Source organism: Sus scrofa, chromosome 7 (assembly GCF_054392235.1).
Source record: "Sus scrofa isolate SSC_HxYL_T2T_F1_AM1 chromosome 7, Sscrofa_HxYL_maternal_Yorkshire_Landrace_v2.0, whole genome shotgun sequence".
NCBI classification, from domain to species: Eukaryota; Metazoa; Chordata; class Mammalia; order Artiodactyla; family Suidae; genus Sus; species Sus scrofa.
The window spans coordinates 28,709,495-28,736,623 of NC_139389.1; the positions used below are offsets into that span (position 1 = coordinate 28,709,495).

General features: G+C 40.2%; 1 protein-coding gene and 1 long non-coding RNA gene across 4 annotated transcripts in view; one reads left to right on the forward strand and one right to left on the reverse strand.

The window, feature by feature from the left end:
* The window catches only part of LOC146401481 (uncharacterized), a 366,756-nt gene that overhangs the window by 175,711 nt on the left and 163,916 nt on the right, over positions 1 to 27,129 (forward strand). The gene's annotated exons all lie outside the window — the stretch shown is intronic.
* LOC100736850 (butyrophilin subfamily 1 member A1-like) lies at positions 9,810 to 12,494 on the reverse strand. The gene is made up of 5 exons (XM_084970537.1): positions 12,440 to 12,494; positions 11,961 to 11,987; positions 11,407 to 11,433; positions 10,810 to 10,836; positions 9,810 to 10,636 (listed from the first exon to the last, which is right to left on the reverse strand). The coding sequence occupies exons 1-5, from the start codon at positions 12,492 to 12,494 to the stop codon at positions 10,065 to 10,067; spliced, it is 708 nt and encodes a 235-aa protein (XP_084826663.1). The 3' UTR covers positions 9,810 to 10,064.

The window sequence follows — 27,129 nt, forward strand, 5'->3', positions numbered from 1 at the left end:
TGGAGAATTGCTTTGTGGTGTGAGGAAAAAACCAGTATCAAAATCGGTGTTGGAACGGTAGTGTATCAGATAACACCCAGTTTCTAATTGGAAGCTCAGGTCACATGCTAATTTGTGACTCATGGTCATGTGTTCAGTCTCTGCTAAGATCCAGGGGCAAACCAAAAACTGTTTCTGCAAAAGAGAGAAGTTGTGTGCGGAGGATGACAGAAATGTCCCCCCAACAATCTAAGGGACTGCTTTGTGACTCACCTATATGGGCCTATCAAAGTCTCAAACAGCATCTCTAAAACTACCACTTTAGGCACCACTGAATTTGTTGCAACCTGTAGCCCAAGTGGCAGAACAGCTTGCATGGCAGCCCATACTCGATGCAGAACCTTCTTTGTTCTGTATCCCACTCAAAACAAAGAGCTTCCAGTCACATAAATGGGAAGGAGTGGCACACCTAGATGAAGAATATGATGCCACCCCAAATCCGAAGAGGCCCACTAGGCATTATGACTCTTTTTTGGTGGAGAGAGAGGCCAGATGCCACAAAATTATCTTTAACCTTAGAAAGAATATCTCTATATGCCATACATCACTAAACCTCTAGAAATTTCACTAGTGTAGAAGTTCCCCGAATCTTTGTTGGACTTATTTCCCATCTTCTGAATGTCAATAACTTTCTTACCAATAAATTCAGAGTAGTTGCTACATTGTGTTCACTAGGTCTAGTCAGCACAATGTCATCAATGTGACTGAACAGTGTAATGTCCATGGAAGGGAAAGGTGACCAAGGTCCCTGGAGACTAAATTGCAACATAGGGCTAGAGAGTAGATATGCCCCTGAAGTAGGACAGAGAAGTTATATCGGTGGCCTTGCTTATTGAAAGCATTACTGCTTCTGGTGGTCTCTAATAACGAGTATCAAGGAAAAGCACTTGCAAGATTAATAGCTACTTATCAGAGGGTATGTTAATTTGCTCAAGCAATAAAATCACATCTAATACAGCAGATACAATTGAGGTCACCACCTGGTTAAGTTTGTGATAATCCATGATCATTCTCCAAGATCCACCTGTTTTCTGTATAAGCCAAATCGGTGCGTTGAAGGAAGATGTGGGAAATCACTACTTCTGAGTCCTTCAAGTCACTGACGATGGCACTAATCTCTGCAGTCACTCCAGGAAAATGGTATTTGTGTATTATTTTGACAGAAGTCTTCCACTTGGCCTTTTTTTTTTTTAACCATAATAGTTTCATCCCACTTGTTGGGAACAAATGTGGATATTCTGCCATTTTCTGAGTGAGTCTATTCCAATTATGCATTCTGAAACTGGGTAAATGACCACAGGATGGGTTTGGGGGCCTATTCTACCCAGTGTAAAATGAACCCAAGCTAAAACTCCTTGGATCACCTACCCTTCATGAGCTTCTACTCTTGACTTGTGGACTTCAGTAAAGTTCGAGGTCTCCTGGAATTAGTGTCAACTCAGAGTCAGTGTCCAGAAATCCGTGAAAGGTCTGATTATTTCCTTTTACCCAGTACATAGTCACCCTGGTCACCACAGGTCCCTCTGAGGAGGGTTAGGAGAAAGAGTAACTGTATGAATTTTTGACACTTGAGTGGGGCCCTTCTTCAATGGGACCCAACCTCTCTTTCATTAATTTTTGCCCTTAAGACCTTCAAACTGACTAGATGAGGCCGTCTTTATTACAGAGGTTAATATGCTTAAAGTCAGTTGATTTTAGATGCTAACCATACCTGCAACGTATCTTCACAGTAGCATCTCGATCATCGGTTGATTAAATAACTGAGTACGATAGCCTAGCCAGGCTGACAAATAAAATGATGAGCATAGGCTCAACCTCTATCCTTCTAATCAGTATAACCAAGTTAGCTAAGGAAGGCATCCATAATACCTTATGAGATTCTTGGTACTTCTCTGCCCAGCTGTCAGGCTTAGATAAACTGAAGGTACATTTACTCTGGCCTAGGATGTTAATTCCAAACAGGTATTCCCAAACCAATGGACACATTCTGAAGTTATTTGTAAAGTTTAAACCTCCCAACGCACTGGATGATGGTCCAAGGAAGGATCTCACAGGCTTATGATTCATGCGTTGACCCTAAACACTACCGTTTGAATCAGCTTCCCTTTGGTTTCTATACCAATTGATACTGTGACATTGAAATAATGTTTTGTATTAATTATGCTTTGGCTAAGGAAATAGGACAACCATGAACAATATGGAATGAAGGATTTGCAATAGGTATTTGACTATAGAATTGTTGGAGCTGGTCAAGATGTCTACAAAAATCCACTGCAAGGGTTTACTAATTTTTTAATGTTAGTGACAGCTTGTCAATTTAATGGTGAAAAAAGGTCACCTGTTTTGATTTAAATACATGTATTTGGAAACTCTTTTCCTTCCATAAGAATGGATAAGTGATTTTGGTTTATCAGTGCGAAGCATGTCAGCAAAAACAGGGATCATGTTTGAAAACCATATGCTTGGAGCATCTTAAAAAAAGAGTATTGCTGGATTAGGAAGATGTGATATATATATACACACATACACACACACATACACAGTGGAAAACTACTCAGCCATAAAAAAGAACAAAATAATGCCATTTGGAGCAACATGGATGGAACTAGAGACTCTCATACTGAGTGAAATAAGTCAGAAGGAGAATGACAAATACCATATGACATCACTTATATGTGGAATCTAATATAAGGCACAAATGAACCTTTCTATAGAAAAGAGAATCATGGACATGGAGAATAGACTTGTGGTTGCCAAAGGGGAGGGAGAGGGAGTGAGATAGATGGAGTGCTTAGGGTTAATAGATGCAGACTATTGCCTTTGGAATGGATTAGCAATGAAATCTTGCTGTGTAGCACTGGAAACTATGTCTGGTCACTTATGATGGAGCATGGTAATGTGACAAAAAAGAATGTATACATGTATGTGTAACTGGGTCACCATGCTGTGCAGTAGAAAGTTGAAAGAACACTGTAAACCAGCTATAATGGGAAAAAATAAAAATCATAAATAATAGAATACTGGGAATTTGTGATGCCAGAATTTGAGGCAGCCCACTGCCTAGGTCGTAAATACATGAATTCAGTATTCTTTTTACTGAACTACTTTAAAGGGAATTTTAACTACCAGAAAAAATACCATAAGGAGTTGCCCATTGAGGAACTTTTCTGTGTGGGTGAGCTGGTAGTTTGGAGCAGTTGGTTTGAGGGGGCCTATCCATTCACATGATGACTACAGTTGTGGGAATTAGTCCTGCCAGAGGTCCCCCATATGCCCTTTCTTAGGCCCAGACCAGGTGGCAGAGAGAGCAGTTGAGTTCCCTGATCTCTTACATGGAGAAAGGACTATAGTGAATGGTGGTCTGAAAGTCTTCATCTCTGGTACTTGATATGGCAGCAGCCACTTCCTAGGGCTTTGGAGTAAATAAACTAGACTCTTTCATTGAAAACTGACTGTAAGAGAATGTAGAAGAAATAAATCACTTGGAGAGAAAGTGCTGAAAAAGAACATTAAACTTTATACTTGAGAATTCAGGGAAAAGAGATAAGAGATGTGGAGGAAGAGATAAGGCCCTGAGGATGTAAGAGATAACTTGTAAAGGAAGAAGAGTGAAATGCCAAGAGCAGGAAGCTAAGCCCCTCCCTTACCCCTGGAAGGGATGCCTTCCCAAGCTTGCTATTTCTGCTCCCACAGACTTTCCCAGTCCCTTTCTTTTGACTTCCCAGTAGCCAGTGCTCTGTAATCCTCCAGGTCCTAGACCTCAGTTTTTACTCCCTTGGGTGGGGCTCTCTGCTGCTAGGGGTGAGCCCTAATTAATGTCGTCTATGTTCAGCTGCCACTTGGACCTCATCACACACTCTTGTGCTAAAGTAAAGTTTCTCAAAAAGGATAAACGCAGTTATTATTACATGTTGATGCTCTTTGTAGCTCTGTCTTTGGCCTCCGGGCTTGGTGGTTTTAATCAATCTCCTAAGAGTGGGCCCATAGTTATTCTGAAAGAATTTTATGTTAAGTGAGAGAGCAGAATCCCCTTGCTCCATAAGTCAGTTTTGTGAATGGAGAGAGTACTCTGTGGAGTACAGAATCCCACGCCTTAACTGTGCCATCAAAGCAACATAAACATTTTAGAACGTTCTTAATGTGACACACAGCAAGAGTTTATTAATTTGGAAAATTCGTGACTTAAACATGCCAAGGAGAATATACTCTATATATTCATAACACAAATTTTTTTTTTTAACCTACTCTGCTGAACAAAACAGTTCAATTCCTGGCTGTCATGGACTTCATTCCTACACCATTTACCTCTCTCTGACAACTTGTTTGAGCTTGAACTCTTTTGGTCTTTTTGTCTTATTGAGTAATAGATAATTGGTTGTCCTCAGAAGAACCATTCATATAAAATTGGACAAAAAATATAAGATACAGATTCAGCTGTCCATTACATGATAGAGAGTTTGCAGTGCATCTAGGGAACATACTGAATATATCACCTATGCCTTATATTTTTGAAGTCCCCCTGGGGTCTTTGGTTTCATGTGACCAATGGGGAAACAAATTTGGCCCTTATATGTCCCTTGCTCTACTTCTGGTGTCTCTTCCACTTCTAGACTCCATGCTATAGAAGTCCAAGGACAGAAGCTCTCTCATCCATCATTTTTTCTTTCTATGGCTCTGATCATTGTGCCTTCCTTCTGATCACACATTAAGAAAGAATATCTGTGGATCTGACATTTTTAGAACAGTTTTAGATTTACAGAAAAACTGTGAAGAGAGTAAGTACAGTGTTCCCCTATTCCCAGAACTAGTTTTCTTCTTATTAATTAACATCCTACATTAGTAAGATGAACTTGTTGCTATTAATTAATCAATACTGATACATTATTGTTAACTAAAATTTAGTGTTTGTTTAGATTTCCTTACTTTTTCTCTAATGTCATTTTCTGCTACAAACCCCATAATACATTTATTGTTTTAGTTTTTATTTTTTTCATTTATAATGATTTTTATTTTTTCCATTATAGCTGGTTTAGATGTTATATCTCTTTAATCTCCTCTTGGCTATGGAAATGTCTCAGATTTTCCTTGTTTTGAAAATGTCCTTGACAATTTTCAGGAGTCCTTGTCAGGAATTTTATATGTCATCAAACTGAGAGTTGTCAGATGTTTTTCTCATGGACAGACAAGAGGAAGAGCGCAGAGGTAAACTGCCATTTTCATCACGGCATATCAAGAGTACATACTATCAACACGATTTATGTTGGACTCATTGACCTCACTGAGGTAAGGTTTATGAGCTTTCTCCACTGCACAATTATTCCTTTCCACCTCCCATTTCCGTACCGTACACTGTGGAAAGCGTCACTGTGTGTAACCCCCACATCTAAGGAGTGAAAAGTTATGCTTCCCCTCCTTGAGAACAAAGTAACTACAACCTATGTATATTACTTGGAATTCATTTACATGAAATGTTTGTCTCTTTTTCTCCTGATTAATTAATTTAATCATTTATTTTTTTTTTATCAAGGTGGACTCATGGATATTTATTTTATACTTTAGGTTAAGGCAATATTATTTAATCTTGTTATTTAAATTGTTCCAGCTTTGGCCATTGGGAGCCCTTTCATTTGGCTTCTGCACCTCTTTGATATGCCCTCATCAACTTTTTTAGCCCTTTATACCTTCTGATACTACAAAATGCTTCGGAGCCAGTCGTAGAATCAACCATTTCTCCATGGAGCCCTATATGGTTCTTTTTATTGGAGAATGGTATTAAAAATTACATCTGGGAGTTCCTGCTCTGGCTCAACAGGCTGGGCATTGTTTTGGGAGTACTGGGACGCAGGTTTGATCCCCAGCCTAGCACAGTGGGTTAAGGATCTGGTGTTGCTGCTGCTGTGGCTTCAGTTGCGACTTTGGCTCAGATGTGATCCCTGGCCTGGGAACTCCATATGCTTCTGGGAGGCCCAAAAAAACAAACAAATAAAAAGTAGTATCTGGATGCTAGGTTTGCGGAGCTAGTTTTTTTTTTTTTTTTCTTTCCTTACTTTCATTGATCAAACAAAGGAGATAGGGTAGACTTTAAAGATTTGTCTTCTTTTGAGGTGATCCTGTCTTTACTTTTGGTTCTGGATCAAGGTTGTTTCCTGTTGTTGCTACTGACCTTTCCTAAGTGCACATTCTAGTAAATTTGGAAAATTTAGCACGAATCTTCTGTTAATATCATCTGTGGATCTACTTGTAAATCAGGAAATCCCTCTACCTCCAGAAAGAGTTCACTGAGATAAATAACTAATCCTATGGCTGGGATTTTGGTGACAAGTAGTTCAAATCTGAGGGGAGGGATACCGATTCTTAGCAAATCATGAACCCTTAAAAAGGAGCTTATTTATACCTCTCAGAGTGCCAGAATCTCCTCAATACCATCTCCAATGCTATTGTGATCCCATAACAATCTCCATTGTGTGACCGTTTGCTCTTAATGGATTACCTCTCTGAAGCAGGTGACATTTTAATCTTCAGCAGCTGTTATCATTTCTCTCTTATACAGGTTGCAAATTTGACTTTAAGAAATTTCCACAAAATAGTCCTAATCCTGCTTGATGACTTCTCAGGATGACCACTGTTCCAAATGCTTAGTCCTTTAGATGTTTGAAAATTATTACCTTAATCTCCCAAAGGTTTTTCCTTTTCAGATTGTATTATTTTCTTAAGGCTACTCTAACAAATTACCAAAAACTTGGTGGTTTAAAAGATCAGAAATTTATTCTCTCTCAGTTCCGAAAGCCAGAGGTCTGAAATCAAGGTCTTAGTAGCACCGCACCCTCTCTGAAACCTCTAGGAGAAAGTACTTTCTGTTTCTTCCAGCTTCTGGTGGTGACACAGACATTCCTTGGCTTGTGGTTATATAATTTCTATCTGTGCTTCCATTTTCCACAGGCCTTCTTCTTTGCGTGTGTCTCTTATAAGGACATTTATTTTTGAATTTAGAGCCTACTTGGAACATTGAGGAAGGTTTTCTCCCAATATCCTTAATTTAATTACATTTACAATTGCTCTTTTTCCAGATAAGGTTGAGTTCATAGGTTCTGGGGATTAAGACATGGATCTATCTTTCGGGAAGCCACCATTCAACCCACTCCACAGGCTCAACATCTTCAATCATTTTAACCATTTATTCTTCTTTGGGGGGTGTCCAAATTATTCTCAGTTAGAGTTGTCATATTCTTTTCATGATCAAATTTGTCAATTTCTTATCAAACTATGCCTCTAAGAACATGGTAGGTCCTGATGTAATCAGTGACTACCAGAATGAGACTACTATATTTTTCTGTATTGAGCAGTCAAATCAGTCCAATGACACTCATCAGAGCACCAATGACAACTTTCAGAGAAGAGGGAAGTTTCTTCTAGAACTTGGACTTTACCATTTTCATTGCTTTCTTTTAATTGCTTGTCCATGAGAGAGACTGTGAAGGGAAACAGGAACCACAGGAGAAGGAGTGGTAGCTAGCAGGATCATGTCTAAGATGAGGTAGGTACTGAGTGTGGATCTATCCCCTACCAGCACTTGCCTGGGAGATTGAAGGATGCCCTAGAGGATTTCATGTCCTTTCTCATCCTTATGCTCCTCCTTGTAGAGAACTTGTAATGTCACAGAGTTCTTTGGGAATTCAGAAGGAAGAGAAAATTTGAAACGGTTATCCATTCAATAACCAGAGATATTATTCCTGCTATATTGCTAGATGAAACATTCCTTTTCTCTCTCTCTTTGCTCACTATGCTTGATGCTTAGAGATGCTGATTGAAGGGGAAAAAATCCCCCAAAGAGAAAGAGAATCCTTTTATACCCTTGTTGAATATCTATTCTGCACAGGGGACTCTGCTAGGCATAAGGGGGTGTTGGCTTCCCTCAGAGAATGCATGAGTAATGAAATGGCATAAATATAGAAGTAACAATAATTCAAGAGGTATGCCTTAATTTAGGTATTTGAGAATACACTTTTTTTTTAGTTGTCCATATAGAAGAGGGAAGAAATGATGTAAACTTTAAGTTTAACAGCATTATGGTTTCTTATTTCCATGTGCTAATTCAGACTCTCCTTCCCTCACTTTTAGTTCATTAATTCAAAAGGAAAATACAAACTTCCAAAATTACATCTGGAATGACCCTAATTAAAAATAAGTTCACATTTTGAATACTGGCAGTTATAACTTCAACAAACGAATTTTGAGGGGCTGGGGTGAGGGAACCACAATTCAATCCATAATATAGACTATACTGAGGAGGCAGTGAGAAACAGGGAAATATGAATATACTGTATAAGTAACTATTCTGAGAAGTTTGATTATGAAAAGAGAGTATATAAGACACAGCGTTGATGGAAAATTGCATTGTTTTGATGTTCACAAGGGAAACATTTTGAAAATCTTAAGGTTTGTGGGGAAAAGCTAGTACAAAAGCTGAGAGGAATAACTGATGGATCCCAGTACCAGAGAGGATAGAGGATGGATAGAGAGAAGAAGGATTGGGTGTTTCCTGTAAAGGAAGATGAATCATTCCTTTAATGTAACAGAGAAGGGGGGATTAAAGGAGAGGTATAGAATTAAACAGGTTTGTTATTTTATTATTACAAAGTTCATATAGTATTCTTCTGATGAGTTCTTATCTTTCTCCTCTCCTCCTCTTCCTTCCCCTTCTTCTTCTTATTATTCAAAGAGGAAATACCGTTAGAAACCGAGAATAAGGAGGGTGGTAGTGTTGGAAGTTTAGAGAAAGTGGAATTTTTAATAAAAATAACTGCAAAATAATGGAATGCAAATGGCTAGAGATGCATAGGGTGATTATCAGATAGTACTAGTGTCCACAAATTGGTAAGTGACTACACGTGTATAAAGAAAAAAAATCTACTCATTTGTATGAATTTTTATAGCATGTCAAACTGCCAGTATCCTAAGTAGAGGAGTTCCCACTGTGATGCAGAGGGTTAGGAATCTGATTGCAGAGGCTCAGGCCACTGTAGAATTGCAGGTTCCATCTCCAGTCCAGTTCAGTGAGTTAAAGGATCTGGCATTGCCCTAGTTGTGGCACAGGTTTCAGCTGCAGCTTGGATTCAGTCACTGGCCTGGGAATTTCCATATGCCAAGGGTGTGGCCATCAAAAAGAAAAAAAAACAGATAATTAGATTAATTTGTATTTGTATTTTGCCAAGTTCATGGGGCAGAAAAACCATGACACCAGGATTTCCATTTCTGAGGAAGAGAATACTTGAAATTATTAGCCATGACACCAAGTAGGGAAAAGGGTAGGAAGTGAAGTCAGGAGTGACGAATGAATTAGGAGACATAAAGGGGCCTGATGAGACTGACACAGTGCAGGAGTAGGAGTAGCTATGTAACCAAGTACAGGACTTATACCTCCAGTTTCACTTGCATATTCAATGTGGATGTCATCTGCTGCCCAACTTAAAGGCAGAGGGCACTGGTAAGGGTAAGAATCAATCACAAGGGACAAATATCCAACACATAAATTGATTAAAGACATACATGTTTATGTTTCACAGAAAAGAATCCTAGAATTGGGCAATAGAGGGGCTCCATGGAGTTGTCAGACTCCCAAGTTCATTTCAATTTCTCTACCATCTGCGTCATATTACATGGTCATATATGTGTTTTGAGTTCCATTAATCATGACACTTTATAGCCAGAAGAAAAGTAAAGAAGAAAAGAAAGACACAATTTTCCTTTAAGGACACATCCTTGTAATTCACCTTTTAATACAACACCATCCTTTGGTCTCATGCACCAGGGGGGTCTAGGAAATCTAATACTTATAGGAGGTTGTCATAGGAAAAGGTAATAATGAGAAGGAATAAATGACAAAAAGAGGAAGAACTGATAAGAGGGACAATCATCAAGTCTGTGTCACAGAGCTTCATATTGACAATGAACCAGTAGGGACTAGGAAAAAATCTATTTATATATCTTGCTGGGGGAGAAATGCCATCTTCTATGGGGCAAAGTGATCATTTCGCCTGGAGGGTAGGCATATGAATTACAACATCAGTACATTCTCCTTCAGCTGAACAGATGGTTAGGGAGCCCGAGTCAGAGGACCAAAGTCTGAAAAGTGGTCTTAGGACACCATAGAATGTGTTCTGGGGAAAGCTGAAAATGTGGGATCCATCCGTCATGTTGTAGAAAGATACATCTCCAGCCTCATAATCCAGGAATATTCCTACCTTAAGGGGTCTTTCTCTTAGAGGAAGAGAAGTTTCCGGGGAGGTGAGGGCCCAGTAGTCCCCGTCATAGAGCCTAATGGCCCAGAAACCATTCTTTGGGGACATAGTGAATACCCCCTCTCTGGTCACATTATCTCTACAAATTCCCAAGTCCCAAGATTGCATGTCCCCAACCTCCACCTCCCAGCAGGCCCTCCCTGAGTTGATGCGCAGCTGACCCAGCACACAGGGAATGGAGTTGAATCTCTGTGTGGAGCTGGGAAGATCTTGACAAGTTTCTTGCCAGGTAACCCGCCTCCCTCTTTCAGACACGAGGAGGGCAGGATGGGCAGTGGCTTCATCCAGGGTCACATTTGCTGCAAAGACAAGTGGACTATCAAGTTTCTGGCAATGGTTGTGGTCATGGGCCAGAGGGCTCCCGTTCTGTCAGGACTCCTCTGGCCCTGGGTAGATCCAGCTCACTTTTACCCAGGAATCCTCCAGCCACCCCACAAAATGCAAGTTCCCTGCTGGATCTTGATAGGCTCACCAGCTTTGAATTCTTCTTTCCTCCAATCTATAAGGAAAAAATAAACATGAGACCCCACCATCTGAATAAATAAAGCTCCTGTCTGTCCAGAAGACCATGCGTATAAATTCCCTAGGATTATGTCAAGAATAAGAGCAACCAAGGAATATACCCTTTCATAACTTGAACTTCTTTTTACAATCTATTAAATTATGTCTGACTTGAGACCTGACCCATCTTCTGTGTCTTCTAAGTCAACGTTCCTGAAGGATAAGTATCTATCATCTATTGAGGATGTTTCCAAGAAAATAGGGAACATGGTGTATCTGACCTAATAAAATATATTTCATGTTAGTGTCCTCAGATTTTCGCCAATGAAAATCACTCTACATATGCTCAAAACACAATGTAAGGTGCAGTTGAAAAATGAAAAACTTGCTACAATGTAATGTTTTAAATACAGCATTATCTGTTAAAATATTGAGTAACCTATGTGGTTCCTGTTATGTATGCTTTGGATTTTCTTTGATCTTCAGTATATTATTTTGCACGTGGTAGGTGTTCATTGCAAATATCCTAGAGAGTAGGATTGTTTTCATCAGAGTCCATGTTACTCACCAGGATATAATGGAGCATCCCTCCAGGCTGCAAAAGAAAACATAGGAAACCCTTTAGCTTTTTTCCTTCTCCATTTACTCCTGTTATCTTTTCCATTGCTCCCTGTCATTATCCCTTTTCCTCTCTTGAATCCCTCAGACTTCCTCTTTCTATCCTGTATTACCTCCGTATTGCATTTTAAGAAACATGATAAATAAAAACGGTCAGGTTTAAGATACAGATAATAAGTTAAAATGGTCAGGTTTAAGACATAGGTAGAAATACAGAAGCAACAAAAGGTGGGAGGGACAGAGGTGGAACACAAAGCAGGGAGCATAAGATAAAGACAAGAAGAAAGGAAAGAGGACGGGGTGGGGGGCAGAACATGCTGAATCACTCCTCATTTACACTTCAGAGAGAATTCATTACAGAAATTTAGAGAAAGAAAAGCAAAGGCTTCTTTGCCCAATATAGACATTTTAATTTTTATGCCTGCATTCTCTCATACTGCTACAGGGACAGGACCCAAGAGAGATGGAAGAAGGAAGCTTTCTGAGAGACAACCATTTACTTACCTTTCTTGAATTGAGCCTTCCTCCTAGCTGAGAGAAAACACAAAACACCCACAGATATGAGAGGATTTCTTGACTTCATGAGGAAGATGCAATTAAAGCCATACATCTGCTAACAGTTATATCTGCATATTGCTCAAGTAATGCATATTTTTAAAATAATGAGAAATTTCTAAATAAAAAGTTCACTTCAATTTGAAGAGTACTATATGATATGTAGGGTCATGAGAATATAAAATATTTGTATAGAGTACTAAAAATTATTTTAAGAATTCTTCATAAGATAGCCTTAAACTATACAGTTACATTACCAAAGAAGTGGGATAGAAAAATCAATATAAAAATATCATGAAGGAAGAGAAATTTGTTGAATACATGTTTGAATGGAATAAAATAACAACAAGAGAAGAAAAATAACTAAATTTGGGAAGAGAAACTAAGCAGGCAAAATCAGGAAAACACATTTATAGGCAGTTGCTCACTTGAGGGTATGTTCCAGGAAAGTGTACTGGTCAGTCTCAGACTTACATGTGGCATCGATAATGGACAAATATATAAAAGGTCGACAAGAGGAGAAACTCATAATAGAAAAAGTGTGTAAATCAAAAGGAAAAACTTATCTCTTTAACCAAGTTTGGAGTCTGAAGTTTTTATAAAACTGTGGGCACTCTGTCTTAGAGGACATGTTGGAGAACCCAGTTGAAAGTTTTCTATCTCATAGAGAAAACATCATTCTTCTTGCCCAACTCCCTTCAGTTAACAAACCTTACAATGAAATTATGGTAATCATCTGGAGGAGAGTAACTTAAGGTAATAGCAAAGGAAGGCAAGGAAATGATGAAAAAAGTATTTCTAGGAAATATAACTCCCCCACCAAAAAAAGGTCAGAAATAGTTACCAATCTCATCCTGAAGTGCTCCTGAAAAATAAATTTAAAAAGACTCAAGTAAATGTAAGGATATCATCAAAGAAAAGGGAAAGAAGAAGAAAATTTCGAGGTGTGGAATTAATAATTCAAAATTGACAACAAAATGCATATTTAAAAAATAATTTTATAACAAATGTTATTTTGGCAGAGTGGACCGAAGTTGATTTTTAGTTTTGCAAATATTTCTGACTATGCCAGATTGAACAAGATGCCTTTCGGTGAAAGTACTATTTTCATAATTAGTGTGAAACGTATGTATCGGTCCTGAAAAGGTCTTTTTAGAACATGCTGCAGCAACTGAGAACATGGATGACTGATGTCTGGGTAATGGCTTTTGCAAGTCTGATGGTTTCTAATCCTCTTCATCTAACTAAACTGTGAGAAAAATTAATTTAGTTTTCAATAGTGCTTTCAAAATTACCTCTGATTTTATCCTCTAATGAAGAAAGTCAAAGAACTAAATAAAGAGCATGGTTCTAACCACATTCTTTCCATTCCTGTTCACTTATATTGGGAGTGAAGAATTTCTCAGCAAGCAAATCTTTCATAATCCAAGAGTAAAGAAATGGAATAAAATTTGTGTTGAGAATGACTTATGTATTGGGGGCAACTATAATTTTCACAAATGAGTTAGTGAAGGAAAATAAATGGTACACATATAAAAGCTAAAAGTTAGAAAACTGTGCACTTGTTTTGTGTCTTTTCTATAATAGGAGTCAAGGCTTTATTGATGTCCTTTATAGAAGCTTTGTTCAACTTTCAAGAGAGTAGCTCCTCTATAGAACTGACATTTTATTAAAACACAGTATTTAGGAGTCCTTATGATTTAAGGATTCCAGATTTTAGGAACTATATACACTCTTCCTTGTCCTACAGCACTGTTGGAGGAAACCTCTCTGGCAGTGTTATAGCAATTTTGTGGACTTTTTTCCATTTCTGCTGTGTTCGCTAGACTAAAGCATCTATTAATGCTGATCTCTGTCTTCCAAGTTATAACTTTCCTAAATATAGATGCTTTTAGTAATACTTGCTCACTCTAAAAAAGAAAGGCAGGAGTTCCTATCATGGCTCAGTGATACAAATCTGACCAGTATCTGTGAGGACTCAGGTTCCATCACTGACCTCGCTCAGTGGGTTAAGGGTCCGGCGTTGCCGTGACTGTGGTGTAGGTCGCAGACACGGCTGAGACCTGGCCTTGCTGTGGCTCTGGGGTAGGCTGGCAGCTACAGCTCCAATTCGACACCCAGCCTGGGAACATACATATGCCTTGGGCGCAACCCTAAAAAACAAACAGAAAGGATAATAATGTAAGCTTGAACAACTTGGGGGGGGGAATTAATCATTCTAAAATTGAATAACACAAAAGGAATAGAAAAGATGTATTGTTTGGAAGTGAAGATTGCTCTAAATATTAAAAAGCCTGCATTGGAGAGAACTGACTATGTTGGACAGAACTTTAAAATACACAAAATGACACAAGCAGAAGGCTTGGTTTTGTTTAGAACAACAGGCAAACCTAAGTAACATTTTATACCTGGGGATACTTGGTTCACATGGGTAAGGACCGTGGAAGAGGGCTGCCCTGGTACACTCTTGACCAATATACTACTTAGGCTTTGAAAGGGTAAGGAGCAGAGGGCATTAACTGAGCCGTTTTGGGGCCATCTCCCATCCCTTAAGTCTTTGAAGAGCTATCACTTGTGTAGGAATGGCCCCTCTGACTTGGAATTCCTGACAGAGCCACTGTGTTTGGATGTTTTCTAGAAATACATGTGGAAGAGAAACCATCTCCCTAGCAGCGTAATGCTTTGTTTGCATCTCACCAAGTTCTTCATGAAACTGTGGCAAGTGCCTGAAAGACCCAAGAAGCCAGTCCTTATCGAGAGGGCATGGTATGCATTGCAAAGAGAAGGAATGGCACAGCAGAGGAGGTAGGCAAACAGAAATGGACAGAAGGAACGTGGGACAAGTCCAACGCAAACATTGAGGTTGAGCCTGTAGACATGACACGCAGGAGAAAGGCATGCTGACACAAGCTACATAGATGAAACGGCAGACAAGATGAAAGGCTGAACCAGTCGCTTTAAAGGGGGTCAAGAGCGATGGGATAATGGGATATCAGAAATGTTACCATTTATTTTCCGAAGATTGTCTGCAAAAAACAAAAAAGAAAAGAAAAAGAAAAAGGTAAATGCAAATATCATGGGGAAGAACTAGAGGGAGAATTCAGATTTGTTGAAAATTTCATATTTAAAGTTAACCCTCTGCAGTTTCAAGTGACAACCACAGCCACCCACACAGCCACCCGCACACACATCGACTCATAGATCGTCTGCAGTAAATGAATAGAGGGGAAATGGACTTAATTTCGATGAGCTGAAGAAAACGAGAACGACTCGTTCTGGGGTTTAGTTCGCAAAAGCAGTCTTGATCCCTTTGACCATATTTAGGGTCCTGTTGTTCTGCTTGTGCGCTTTAGCATGGCCACGGGCTGGCTGTGCATGTGGAAGTCAGTTCTCATGCTGGTGGTCGGGGGCGCTACCCTGTGTGAAGCTGCCACAAACCCTGTGCGAGGCTATGCTAAGACCCTGTTGGTGTAGGTGATCCACGGTCAGGTTTCCGGGTGCCTCTTTTCACAACGTGACTGCTACTGATTAAATGGCGACCTTACTGTATTTGAGTGTGTGTTTTACCTCATGCATAAGTGCAGCTTTTCTGAACCAAATCACATGGGTGCTGAATCCAGGAGAGAGAAAGGTTCCCTGAGAGAGGCCGTTTCTCACCCCATGTTTACTGTGCATCCTCCCATCTGAGAGAAAATATCTGAACGTGCATGTATGAGACAGGTTTTCCGAACTTTATGAAGAAGGTGTGACCAGAGCGCTGCATCTCCGAATGAGTGCTTCTGGAGCATTTTCAAGTCACGTCCACTCCTGAGTTAAAGAGGCAGATCCCTAAACTCTGTTCCATTGAAAGCACCACCACCCGTTTCAGAATACTTTGTCACATACAGGCTTATGAAAATTGAAAATAATTCTTGAGTTAGGCTATTAAAGAGAGGTGTGGAATCATCTCAGAACACAACTTTAGACTTTAGTTATGTATTACCAGCGTGATTTCTTGAGGGGGAAAAAGTATACATAAAGATGCCAAAGGGCGGTCAACTTGGTGAGATAATAAACAAACAGGTAAAATAAAAACGAAAGAAGAGTAAAACTGTGGTTCTAAATTGAAAATAACCAGGACAAGTCAGGAAACAATATTGATATACACTGGGTCCCTTGAGAGTGTGATCGGCAGACGTGAACTGGCCTGTCTTAAGACAACTTCTGCAGGGCATCGGCAGTCGACAGAGTGTGAGCAATCAAAGGAAAAAACTCATCTCTGCAACCAGGGTTGGAAGCGGAACCATTCCATTAAAAACTGGGACAATGTCAAATACGACACAGTGGGCACTGCATCTAGATGTCGTGGTGGAGGACCCAGGTAAAAGGAAGCTTTCTGTGGAATGGAGGAAATAGCATTCTTCTCAGCCTGATTCTCTTCATGTAACAAACCTCGTCATGAGAGGGTGGTAAGTGCCTGGAAGACGGTGACTTAAAGCAATATCAAAGGAAGGAAAGGAAAGAAAGAAGAACCATTTCTAAGAAATACATCCACCCCTCCAAAACAGAGAAAAAAGAAAGAGAACGTCAGAAATAAGTTACCGTTTTCATCCCGAAGTTCTCCTGAAAAGTAAATTTACAAATAGTCATGTAAATGTTAAGGAAACCACGACAGATAGTAAAAAGAAGAGGACAATTGCCAGCCTTGGAATTTCTGACTCAAAAGACATATCTAATAAAATGAAGTCATGTTATATCTGGAGTTCCCACTGTGGTACGGTGGGTTAGGAACCTCACCTCAGTGGCTCGTGTTGCAGTGGAGGTGTGGGTTCGAGCTCTGGCTGGACACAGTGAGTTAAAGGATGTGGCGTTGCCCCAGCAGTAGCATCGGTTGCAGCTGTGGATCAGATTCAGTCACTGGACCTGGAACTTCCACATGCCGTGGGTGCCACCATAAAGAAAAAAAAAAAAAGACAACAATTGCTATCTTGGTCATGGATCAAAGTTAAATCTCTCAGTTTGGCAAATGCTTCTGACGATGCCAGGTTAAACAAGCTGTCTTCCAGTGAAAGCATTACTTTTGTAGTTTGTGTGAAACACACGTATCACTCCCGAAAACGTCATTTTAGAAGATGCCACAGTGCCTGAGCAAGTGGATGACGTATGTCTGGGTACTGGCTTTTGCAAGTGTGATGGTGTCTAATGCTTTGCATGTAACAAAACAATGCTAAACTTAATGTAGTTGTCAAGAGGGCTTTCAAAATTACCTCTGAAGGTGTCATCTCCTGCAGAAAGGCAAAGACCTGAGCAACAAGGCTCTAATCCTATGCTTTCCATTCTTGTCAACTGTCATGGTCGCAAGGATATTCTCAGCGACAGATCTTTTTTTAATACTCCAAGCACAAAGAAATGGAATCAAATCGATGTTGAGACTGACTTGTGCATTTCAGGGAAATACAATTTTCAAAAATGCGTTGGTGGAGGGAAACGAATGGCACGATTGAATGAGCAAAGTGCCAGAAAGCCATGCTCTTGTTTTATCTCTTTTCTTTTATGTGACTCGAGGCTTTCTTGGGAGTTCCCGTCATGGCTCAGTGGAAGTGAATCTGACTAGTATCCAGGAGGACGCAGGTTTCATCCCGGCCCTCGCTCAGGGGGTTAAGGGTCTGGCGTGGCCATGAGCTGTGGTGTGGTTCGCAGATGTGGCTGGCTCCTGGCCTTCCTCCTTTTGTCTTGTGTTTTGGCAGGTACACCTCCGATTCGACCCCTAGCCTGGGAACATCTCTATTCCATTGTTTTGTTTGTAAAAGGAAAAAAAATGAAAAAAAAATAATGGTATAAATGTGTCCTTGATCTCCCTTGCATACCTCTTTTTCAGATTTACTGAATTATGTCTTCAATAACCTTTTCTTTGTAATGTATAGCTCTTGGGCATCCTTTTTTTTGTTTTGTGATATTAATGCTTTTATGTACTCTGCACTGTTCTCCCTGTTGTACAACATTCTTGGATGAAACCTCTCTGGCTATTTTTTGTATTTTGTGGTCTTTCTTCCCTTTCTCCCTATGTTCTCCATGCTAAAGCATCTATTAATGCTTATCTCCTTCTCCCAGTTACAACTCTCCTAAATTTTGGTGTGTTTAGTACATATTTTCTCCCCTTATTTATTTATTTTTTATATTTACTTTTTAGGTCTGTACCCACGGCATATCGAAGTTCCTAGGGTAGAGGTCAAATCAGAGATGCAGCTACTGGCCTACACCACAGCACAGCAATGTGTGATCCAAGCAGTGTCTGCCACCAACACTTCAGCTCACCTCAATGCCAGATACTTAACCCACTGAGCAGGGCCATGTTTGAACCCACATCCTCATACCAGCCATAATTGTTACTGCTGAGCCACAACGGGAACTCCTTATTTCTGCACTTAAAGAAAAAGTCAGAGTAATGTAATCTCCCATAAATTTCTATGATGAAAAACTCATCATTCCAAATTGAATAACAGAAAAGGAATAGGAAGAGGTGTTACATGGAAGTGAAGATTGATCTAAATTTAAAAGAGCCTGTGTTGGAGAAAACTGACATAACAGAACCTTAAAATACCCACCATCAGACATAGCTAAGTGATAAAATACTAGACACAGAAGGTCTCTGTCTCCTTGATTATTAGCAATGAGTACAGTATGAAAGAGGCAATAACCACCTAAACTGAATAGTACATGAAGGTAGGTAACCTGAATTGGAAGGATAAGATGAAGACATAAAATCATGTAAAAACATATCTCTGTGTGAGTTAAGGCAGATGATCATTAAGAGTTTCGACATGAGATTTTCAGGGTACGAGAAACAGATGAGAGAATAACAGTGGAGTACATTATGGTTACTTGCCATTTAGCAGTGCAGTCTCCCCTGAACAGGAAAGAAAAAAATAAATAAGACTTCAAGCAACATTATAACATTGGAAAGGAAGGAGAACAAATATTGGGACCCTTTTCATGATTTGCTCTGTGGTGCATCTTGACCCATGTTTGTAAAAACTGGAACCATAAGGTTCCAAGGGACATCTTACCAATCAAAGTGTAGTTTTCCATCCCCACATCCCTATGTGCAAGGGAACTAAGTTAGGAAGTGAAACTCTAAGAGAAGATAGTGCAGAAATTTGGAGGTAGACCCAATGCCACTCATTCCTCTTTCATTGGGGCATCCTTTTTCATACTAAAATACAAATGTACACACCTGCACATGACAGGTCCTTAGAAAGTGATGAGGAAGCGTTCTTCACTTAACGTTTTCAGTATTGAGAGATGTATTTCAACTTTATTAACATGTATAATTCTTCTAAATATATTTAATGGGATTTGCTGTTTGCTTTGGTTAATTGTGCAAATAAAAATGCAAATGAATAAAGAATAATCAATCATAGGGTTAGATTTTGTTTAGAAAAATGTAAACATCAGTAACATATTTAGATAACTGGGAATACTTGGTTCACATGTTCAAAGACAGTGGAAAAGTGGCATCCAAGTGTACTCTTGACCGAGTGAATATGAAGGAATTAAGAGCAGCTAGGAACAGTAATGCACAGTACTTTAGAAAGGAATGAGAAAGCCTGAGGAGGAGCCAAGAAAAAAATAGAAAATTCATTTGCAGAGGCACAAGCTGAGTTAAAGCCCATGAAGAGAATAGTGAACAATGCAGAGGAACAAATTAGTGACTTGTGAGATAGAATGTTGTAAATCACCCAATCAGGACAGCAGGCAGAATCAAAGTGAAAACACATAAAAACAATATAAGAGGTCTATGGGATATTATAAAGCAGCCCAATATGCACATAATAGGGATTCAGAAGGAGAAGACAAAGAAGAGGGGATTGAAAATACATTTGAAGAAATTATGGCTGAAAACTTTCAAAATATAAAGGAAACAGATATCAAGATAGAGGATTCAAAGAGTGCCTCAGCAAGTTGAACCCAAACAGGCCCACTCCAAGACATATTATAATAAAAATGGCAACAATTAAAGAGAAGGAGAGGATGCCAAATTCAGCAGGTGAAAAGTAAAGACTTAATTACAAGGGAACCTCCCATAAGTCTATCAGCTGATTTCTCCACAGAAACACTAGAGATCAGAAGAGAGTGCTACGATATATTTAAAGGTCTAAAATGGAGAAATTTGCAGCCCAAAATATTCTATCCAGCAAGAATATCATTAAAACTAGAAGGAAAAATAAAGAATTTCTCTAACAAACAAACACTAAAAGAATACAGCAATGCTAAACCCATTCTTAAAAGCTAAAAGGCCCCTGTAATAGGAAAGCAGTAAAAAGATACGGGATGGAGGAACTCACAATTGCAAAGCAATCACTTAAAAAAGCCAGTACACAGATCTAAAAGGCGGGGTGGGGGTTGGGGGGAGACCTATTGTAAAACCACAATAAACACAAGGAACAGCAAAGGGGTAAACAGGGGATTACTTGTTTTAGATCAGTAAAGACAAACACGACTAGTATCCACGAGGATGCAGGTTCAATCCCTGGCCTCACTCAGTGGATCAAGGGTCTAGTGTTGCCGTGGACTGTACGTAGGTAGCAGACAAGGCTAGGATCTGGCATTGCTGTGGCTGTGGCATAGGCTGGCAGGTATAACTCTGATTCAACCTCTACCTTGAGAACTTCCATATACCAGGGGTGCAGCCCTAAAAAAGCAAAAAAATAAAATAAATAAGTAAATAAATAAAGGATAAACATGATCTTAAAAAGGACATCAAAATCGTAAAATGTGGGGAAGGAAAATAATTAAATCTAGACTCTTTTTTATAGAATACGTTTGAGCCTATATGACTGTCAGGCTAAAGCAAGCGGATACAAGATAGAATTAACGTACATGAAAAACAGGGCGACCACATCCAAACCAAGCAATACATTCACAACAAATAAAGGAAGAGGACACGAACATAAAATAAAAGGAAATCATCAAGCCAAAAAAGCAAAAACAACAAAGAAGAAACAAAATCAACTGGAAAACAAGCTTTAAAATGTCAATAAATACATATCTATCAATAATTACCTTAAATGTCAAGGGACTGAATGCTCCAGTCAAAATCATAGAGTGGCAGATTGGATAAAAAAACAAAATCCTACAATATGCTGCCTACAAGAGGCTCATTTTAGGGCAAAGTACACATATAACTTGAATACGATGGGATGGAAAAAGATATTTCATGCCAACGGACAAGACAGGAAAGCAGGAGGTGCAATACTCATATCAGGCAAAATAGACTTTAAAACGAAGGCCATAAAGAAAGACAAAGAAGGACGCTATTTAGTGGAAAATGGATCCTTTCAAGAAGAGGATGTTACAATCGTCAGTATATATGCCCCCAATATAGGAGCACCCAGAAACATACAACAAATACTAGCAGACATAAAAGGAGCAATGGATGGGGCTACACTAATCGTAGGAGACGTTATCACCCCACTCACATCAATGGACAGATCTTCAAGAAGAAAATCAATAAGGCTACAGAAATGACTAGTAATGAAGCTAGTAAACTTCTCTTGGGGTCAGAGAAGATGCTTGAAATAATTTCAATGCTCTTGGAGTTCTTGTTGTGGCTCAGCAGAAACAAACCCAAGTGATATCTGTGAGGAGGCAGGTTTGATATCTGGCCCTGCTCAGTAGATTAAAGGATCTCGCATTGCTGTGAGATGTGGTGTAAGTTGCAGATGCGGCTCAGATCTGGCATTGCTGTGACTGTGGGGCAGGCCAGCAGCTGTAGCTCTGATTCAACCCCTAGCCTGGGAACTTCCATTAGGTACAAATGCAGCCATAAAAAGAAAAAAAATTCTACTCTCTTAAATTTTTTGAAGTTAGTTTTGTGCCCCATTATGTGGTCAATCCTTGAGAATGTTCCATGTGCCCTTGAAAAGAAGGCTTATTCTGATTTTGTGTCAGTAATGTCCTAAAAATATCAATTAAGTCTAACTTCTCTATTGTGTCATTTAGGATTTCTGTAGCCTTACTGCTTGCACCATGACCAGGTGGGTTTCATCCCAGGTGCACAAGGATGGTTCAACATATGCAAATCAATCAATGTCATACACCACATTAAAGAGGAAAAGTCGAAGATCATATGATCATCTCAATAGATGGAGAAAAAGAATTTGACAAAGGCCAATATCCACTCATGATAAAAAGTCTTACCAAAGTGGTTATAGAGGGGCCCAGACTCCAGGAGCTATGCCTGAGCCAGCATCTGTCCTCCAGGCTGCTAGGCAGCCCTGCCCATGCAGTCCAAGACCCAGGCACTTCTGTAATCTGTTCCTCGTGCAGTGTGGACCTGGAGACAAGACCACCCACTTGTGGCCTGACCTGGGGCTGCCAGAACCATCTGAGCAGTTACACCTGAGGCCCAGCCACCTGTACACAGACCTCAGGTGCAACCTTGATGGCCACCTGAAGAAAGCTTTTCCCAGAGATGGGATTGAGATGGCAGAATAGAAGGACTGGAGCTCAACTTCTCTCCTAAAAACAACAAAATTCACAACTAAAGGCTGAGCATTCTTCACCCAAATGGACTGCAACCCTTAAAAAAGATATCCTACTCCAGAATACAAAGAGAAGGACACATCAAGAGGTAAGAGGGGGTGATTTTGCAATATAAACAACCCCATACCTCCTGGGTGGGAAGCCCCATAGACTGGAAACTAACTGGTTCACAGAGACTCACCTATAGGAGTGAGAGTTCTGAGCCCCACATCAAACTCTCATGTGTGGGGATCTGGCACTGGGAGAAAGAGCCCCTGGAGCATCTGGCATTGACGGTGAGAGTGGATTGTGTGCAGGAGCTCCAAGGGACTTGGGGAAACAGAGGCCCCATTCTTAAAAGGCACACACAGACTTTCACATGCACTGGGTCCCAGGGCAAAGCAAAGTCTCCATAGGAATCTGGGTCAAACCTGACTGCAGTTCTTGGAGAACATCCTGGGAAAACAGAGGTGAATGTGGCTTGTTGTGAGGGAAGGACAAAGCTCTCTGGAATATTCAGCAGCAGTGTGCCTTTCTCTGGAGGTGGCCATTTTGAGAAAATCTGGCCCGACATATCAGTCAATGCTGAGAAGCCCCAGGGCAAACAACAATCCAGGTGGGATCACAGCCCTGCCCCTCAGTAAACAGGCTATCTAAAGACCCCTCAGGCACCCAGCTGCCTCTAATCCCATCCAGAGACTAAGCCCCACCCACCAGAGGGATAGGAATCAGCTCCTCCTACCAGTGAGCAGGCATCAGCCCCTCCCATCAGGAAGCCTACAGCAAGCCCCCCATACCGACTTCAGCCACAGGGGGGCAGGCACCAGATGTAAGAGAGGCTACAACTCTATTATCTGTAAAAAAGTCACCATACCAAAAACCTATAAGAATGAAAAGGCAGAGAACTATAACTCAGATGAGGGAGAAAGAAAAAACCCCAGAAAAACAGCTAAGCCATGAGGAGATTCTCAGCCTCCAGGAAAAAGACTTTAGACTGTTGATGCTGAAGATGATGCAAGACATTGGAAATAAACTGGAGGCAAAGATGGATAACTTACAGGAAACACTGAGCAAAGAGATACAAGATATAAAACTTAAGCAAGAAGAGATGCAAAATACAGTAACTGAAATAAAAGATTCATTAGAACCCACCAACAGCAGAATACAGGAGGCAGAAGAACGAATAAGCGAGGTTGAGGACAGATTAGTAGAAATCATGGATGCAGAACAGAAAAGAGAAAAAAGATTGAAAACAAATGAAGAGAGTCTCAGAGAACTCTGGGACAATGTGAAACGCACCAACATCCGTATTATAGGGGTGCCAGAAGGAGAAGAGATAGAGAAGGGGACAGAAAAAATATTCCAAGAGATAATAGCCGAAAACTTCCCTAACACAGGAAAGGAATCACTCAGTCAAATCCTGGAAGCACAACGAGTACCATATAAAATACACCAAGGAGGAATACTCCAAGACACATACTAATCAAACTGACCAAAATTAAATACAAAGAGAAAATCTTGAAAGCAGCTAGGGAAAAGAAACAAATAACATACAAGGGAACCCCAATAAGGCTATCAGCAGATTTTTCAACAGCAACTCTGCAGGCCAGAAGGGAGTGGCATGATATACTTGACATGATGAAAGGAAAAAACCTCCAACCAAGATTACTCTACCCAGCAAGGTTCTCCTTCAGATTTGAAGGACAAGTCAAAACCTTCTCAGATCAGCAAAAGCTGAGAGAATTCAGCAACACTAAACCAGCCTTACAACAAATACTAAAGGAACTTCTGTAGGCAGAAAAGAACAAGAGAAGAAGGAAAGAAAAAAAGAGCAACAAAAACAAATCCAAAGCAATCAAGAAAATGGCAATAAAAACATACACATCAATAATTACCTTAAATGTGAATGGACTAAATGCCCCATCAAAAGACATAGACTGGCAGAATGGATACAAAAACAAGACCCATATATATGCTGTCTTCAAGAGACCCACTTCACTTCTAGGGACACATACAAATTGAAAGTGAGAGGATGGAAGAAAATATTTCATGCAAATGGGGATCAAAAGAAAGCTGGAGTAGCAATACTCATATCAGACAAAATAGACTTTAAAATGAAGAATATTTTAAGGGACAAGGAACATCACTACCTAATGATCAAAAGATCCATCCAAGAAGAAGAACTATAACTCATTTTAAATATCTATGCACCCAACATAGGTTCACCTCAATATATAAGGCAACTGCTAACAACCTTAAAAGGACAAATCAACAATAACACAGTCATGGTGGGGGATTTTAACTCCCCACTTACAGCAATGGACAGATCAACCAGACAGAAAATCAATAAGGAAACACAGGCCCTGAATGAAGCATTAGACCAGATGGACTTAATATATATTTATAGGACAATCCATCCAAAAGCAACAGAATTACACATTCTTCTCAAGTGCACATGGAACATTCTCTAAGATTGATCACATCCTGGGCTACACATCCAACCTTGGTAACTTTAAAAAAATTGAAATCATATTAAGCATCTTTTCTGACTACAACGCTATATGACTGGAAATCAACAAAAAGAAAAAAAAACTGCAAAAAACACAAACACTTGGAGACTCAACAACATCCTACTAAACAACCAATGGATCACAGAAGAAATCAAAGAGGAAATTAAAAAATACCCAGAAGCAAATGTCAACAAAGATATGACACTCCAAAACCTATGGGATGCAACAAAAACCGTTCTAAGAGGAAAGTTTATAGCAATACAAGCCCACCTCAGGAAACAAGAAAAAGCCCAAATAAACAAGCTAACGTTACATCTAAAGCAGCTTGAGAGAGAACAGACAAGACCTAAAATTAGTAGAAGGAAAGAAATCATAAAAATCAGAGCAGAAATCGATGAAATAGAAATGAAGAAAACCATAGAAAAGATCAATGAAATGAAAAGCTGGTTCTTTGAAAACATCAACAAAATTGATAAACCCTTAGTCAGACTTATCAAGGAAAAAAGAGAGAGGACTCAAATCAATGAAATTAGAAATGAAATAGGAGAAGTAACAAGGGACATCACAGAAATACAAAGGATCATAAGAGACTGCTATATACAACTGTATGCCAATAAAATGGAAAACCTAGAAGAAATGGACAAATTTTTAGAAAAGTACAATCTTCCAAGACTAAACCAGAATGGACCAGTCACAAGAACTGAAATTGAAACTGTGATTAAAACCTTCCAACAGACAAAAGTCCAGGACCAGATGGCTTCACAGGCAAATTCTGTCAAGCATTTAGAGAAGAGCTAACACCTCTCCTTCTGAAACTATTCCAAAAAACTGCAGAGGAAGGGATACTCCTAAACTCATTCTATGAGGGCACCATCACCCTGATACCAAAATCAAAGATACCACAAAAAAAGAAAACTACAGGCCAACTTCACTGATGAGCATAGATGCAAACATTCTCAACAAAATACTAGCAAACTGCCTCCAACAGTACACTAAAAGGATTGTACATCATGATAAAGTGGGATTTATCCCAGGGATGCAAGATTTCATCAGTATATGCAAATCCATCAGTGTGATACACCACATTAACAAACTGAAGAAGAAAAACCATATGAGAGAAGGAGGCAAGATGGCGGAAGAGTAGGGGGACACACTCGCCCTCTCCCACAAACACACACAAAAAACACATCTACAGGATAAACGACTCGCACAGAACAGCAACCAATCGCTGGCAGAAGAACCTTAACTCCAATAATGGCAAGAATCTCGTGACATTACCAGGTAAAACAAGAGAAAAGAGGAGAGTGAGAGAAGGTGAATCTGAGCTGGACAGGTGCTCCCGAAAGGGAACTGTGGAGGAGAAAGGGGTCCCACACCCTGGAAAGTCACCTACTCCACGGAAAGATCAACTGAACTGAAGGAATCTCCAGATACAGAGAAGAGTGTAGCAGTAAGTCTGAGTTCTGAAAAACAGAGCAAGAACCGAACAGATCATCTGAACTACTGGCACAGTCACCAAAAATTGAGACGCTTGGGTGGGGGCTCGGCACCAAGACCTTGGCTCCAGAGCTTAGTTCCCAGGAAAGGGCTGGGGGCGGGGTGGAGCAGAGGCTGCATGGGAGGTCTGGGAACCGGTCTGTCAAGACAGCCTGGCAGAGACAGCCTGGGAGACTAGAAAGCGGAGCTTCACAGGGGGAGGGAGAAATATGCTAAGGGCAGGGAAGTTGAAAGCCACTTCAGAGGGAACCTGGGAGAAGAGCTGGGTCTGTGCCAGTGTTGGGGAGGGGAGAGAAGGGGTGGGCCCCCATAGAATACTCCCAACACCCCAGTGAGCTTACTGGCCCGCCAGCTATAAGAAAGATGTGCTTCCCAGTGCATCCCCCCTGCCACCCCTTATGCACACGCTGGACCTGGGGCTGCCTGCCATCCGGGAGGGCTGGCCTCAACAATTGCTGGAAGCCTACTACTGCAAGGGCTGTCCCTGTGATGGCCTGCTTGCCCTTTGGAGGGGCTACACCCCTGTGGAGCAGCAGCAAATGCCGCCAGCCCCCGGGAAAAGGCCTGCAGCCCAGGAAAGCTAGAACAAGCTTGGCTGGGCCATGAAA

Coding starts and splice junctions, on each gene's coding strand:
- LOC100736850 (XM_084970537.1), bottom strand. CDS start 12,494: ATGCCACATGTAAGTCTGAGACTGACCAGTACACTTTCCTGGAACATA. Junction 11,988..12,439: donor TTCCTGGAACATACCCTCAA/GTGAGCAACTGC, acceptor GTTTTCTCTCAG/CTAGGAGGAAGGCTCAATTC. Junction 11,434..11,960: donor GAAGGCTCAATTCAAGAAAG/GTAAGTAAATGG, acceptor TTTCTTTTGCAG/CCTGGAGGGATGCTCCATTA.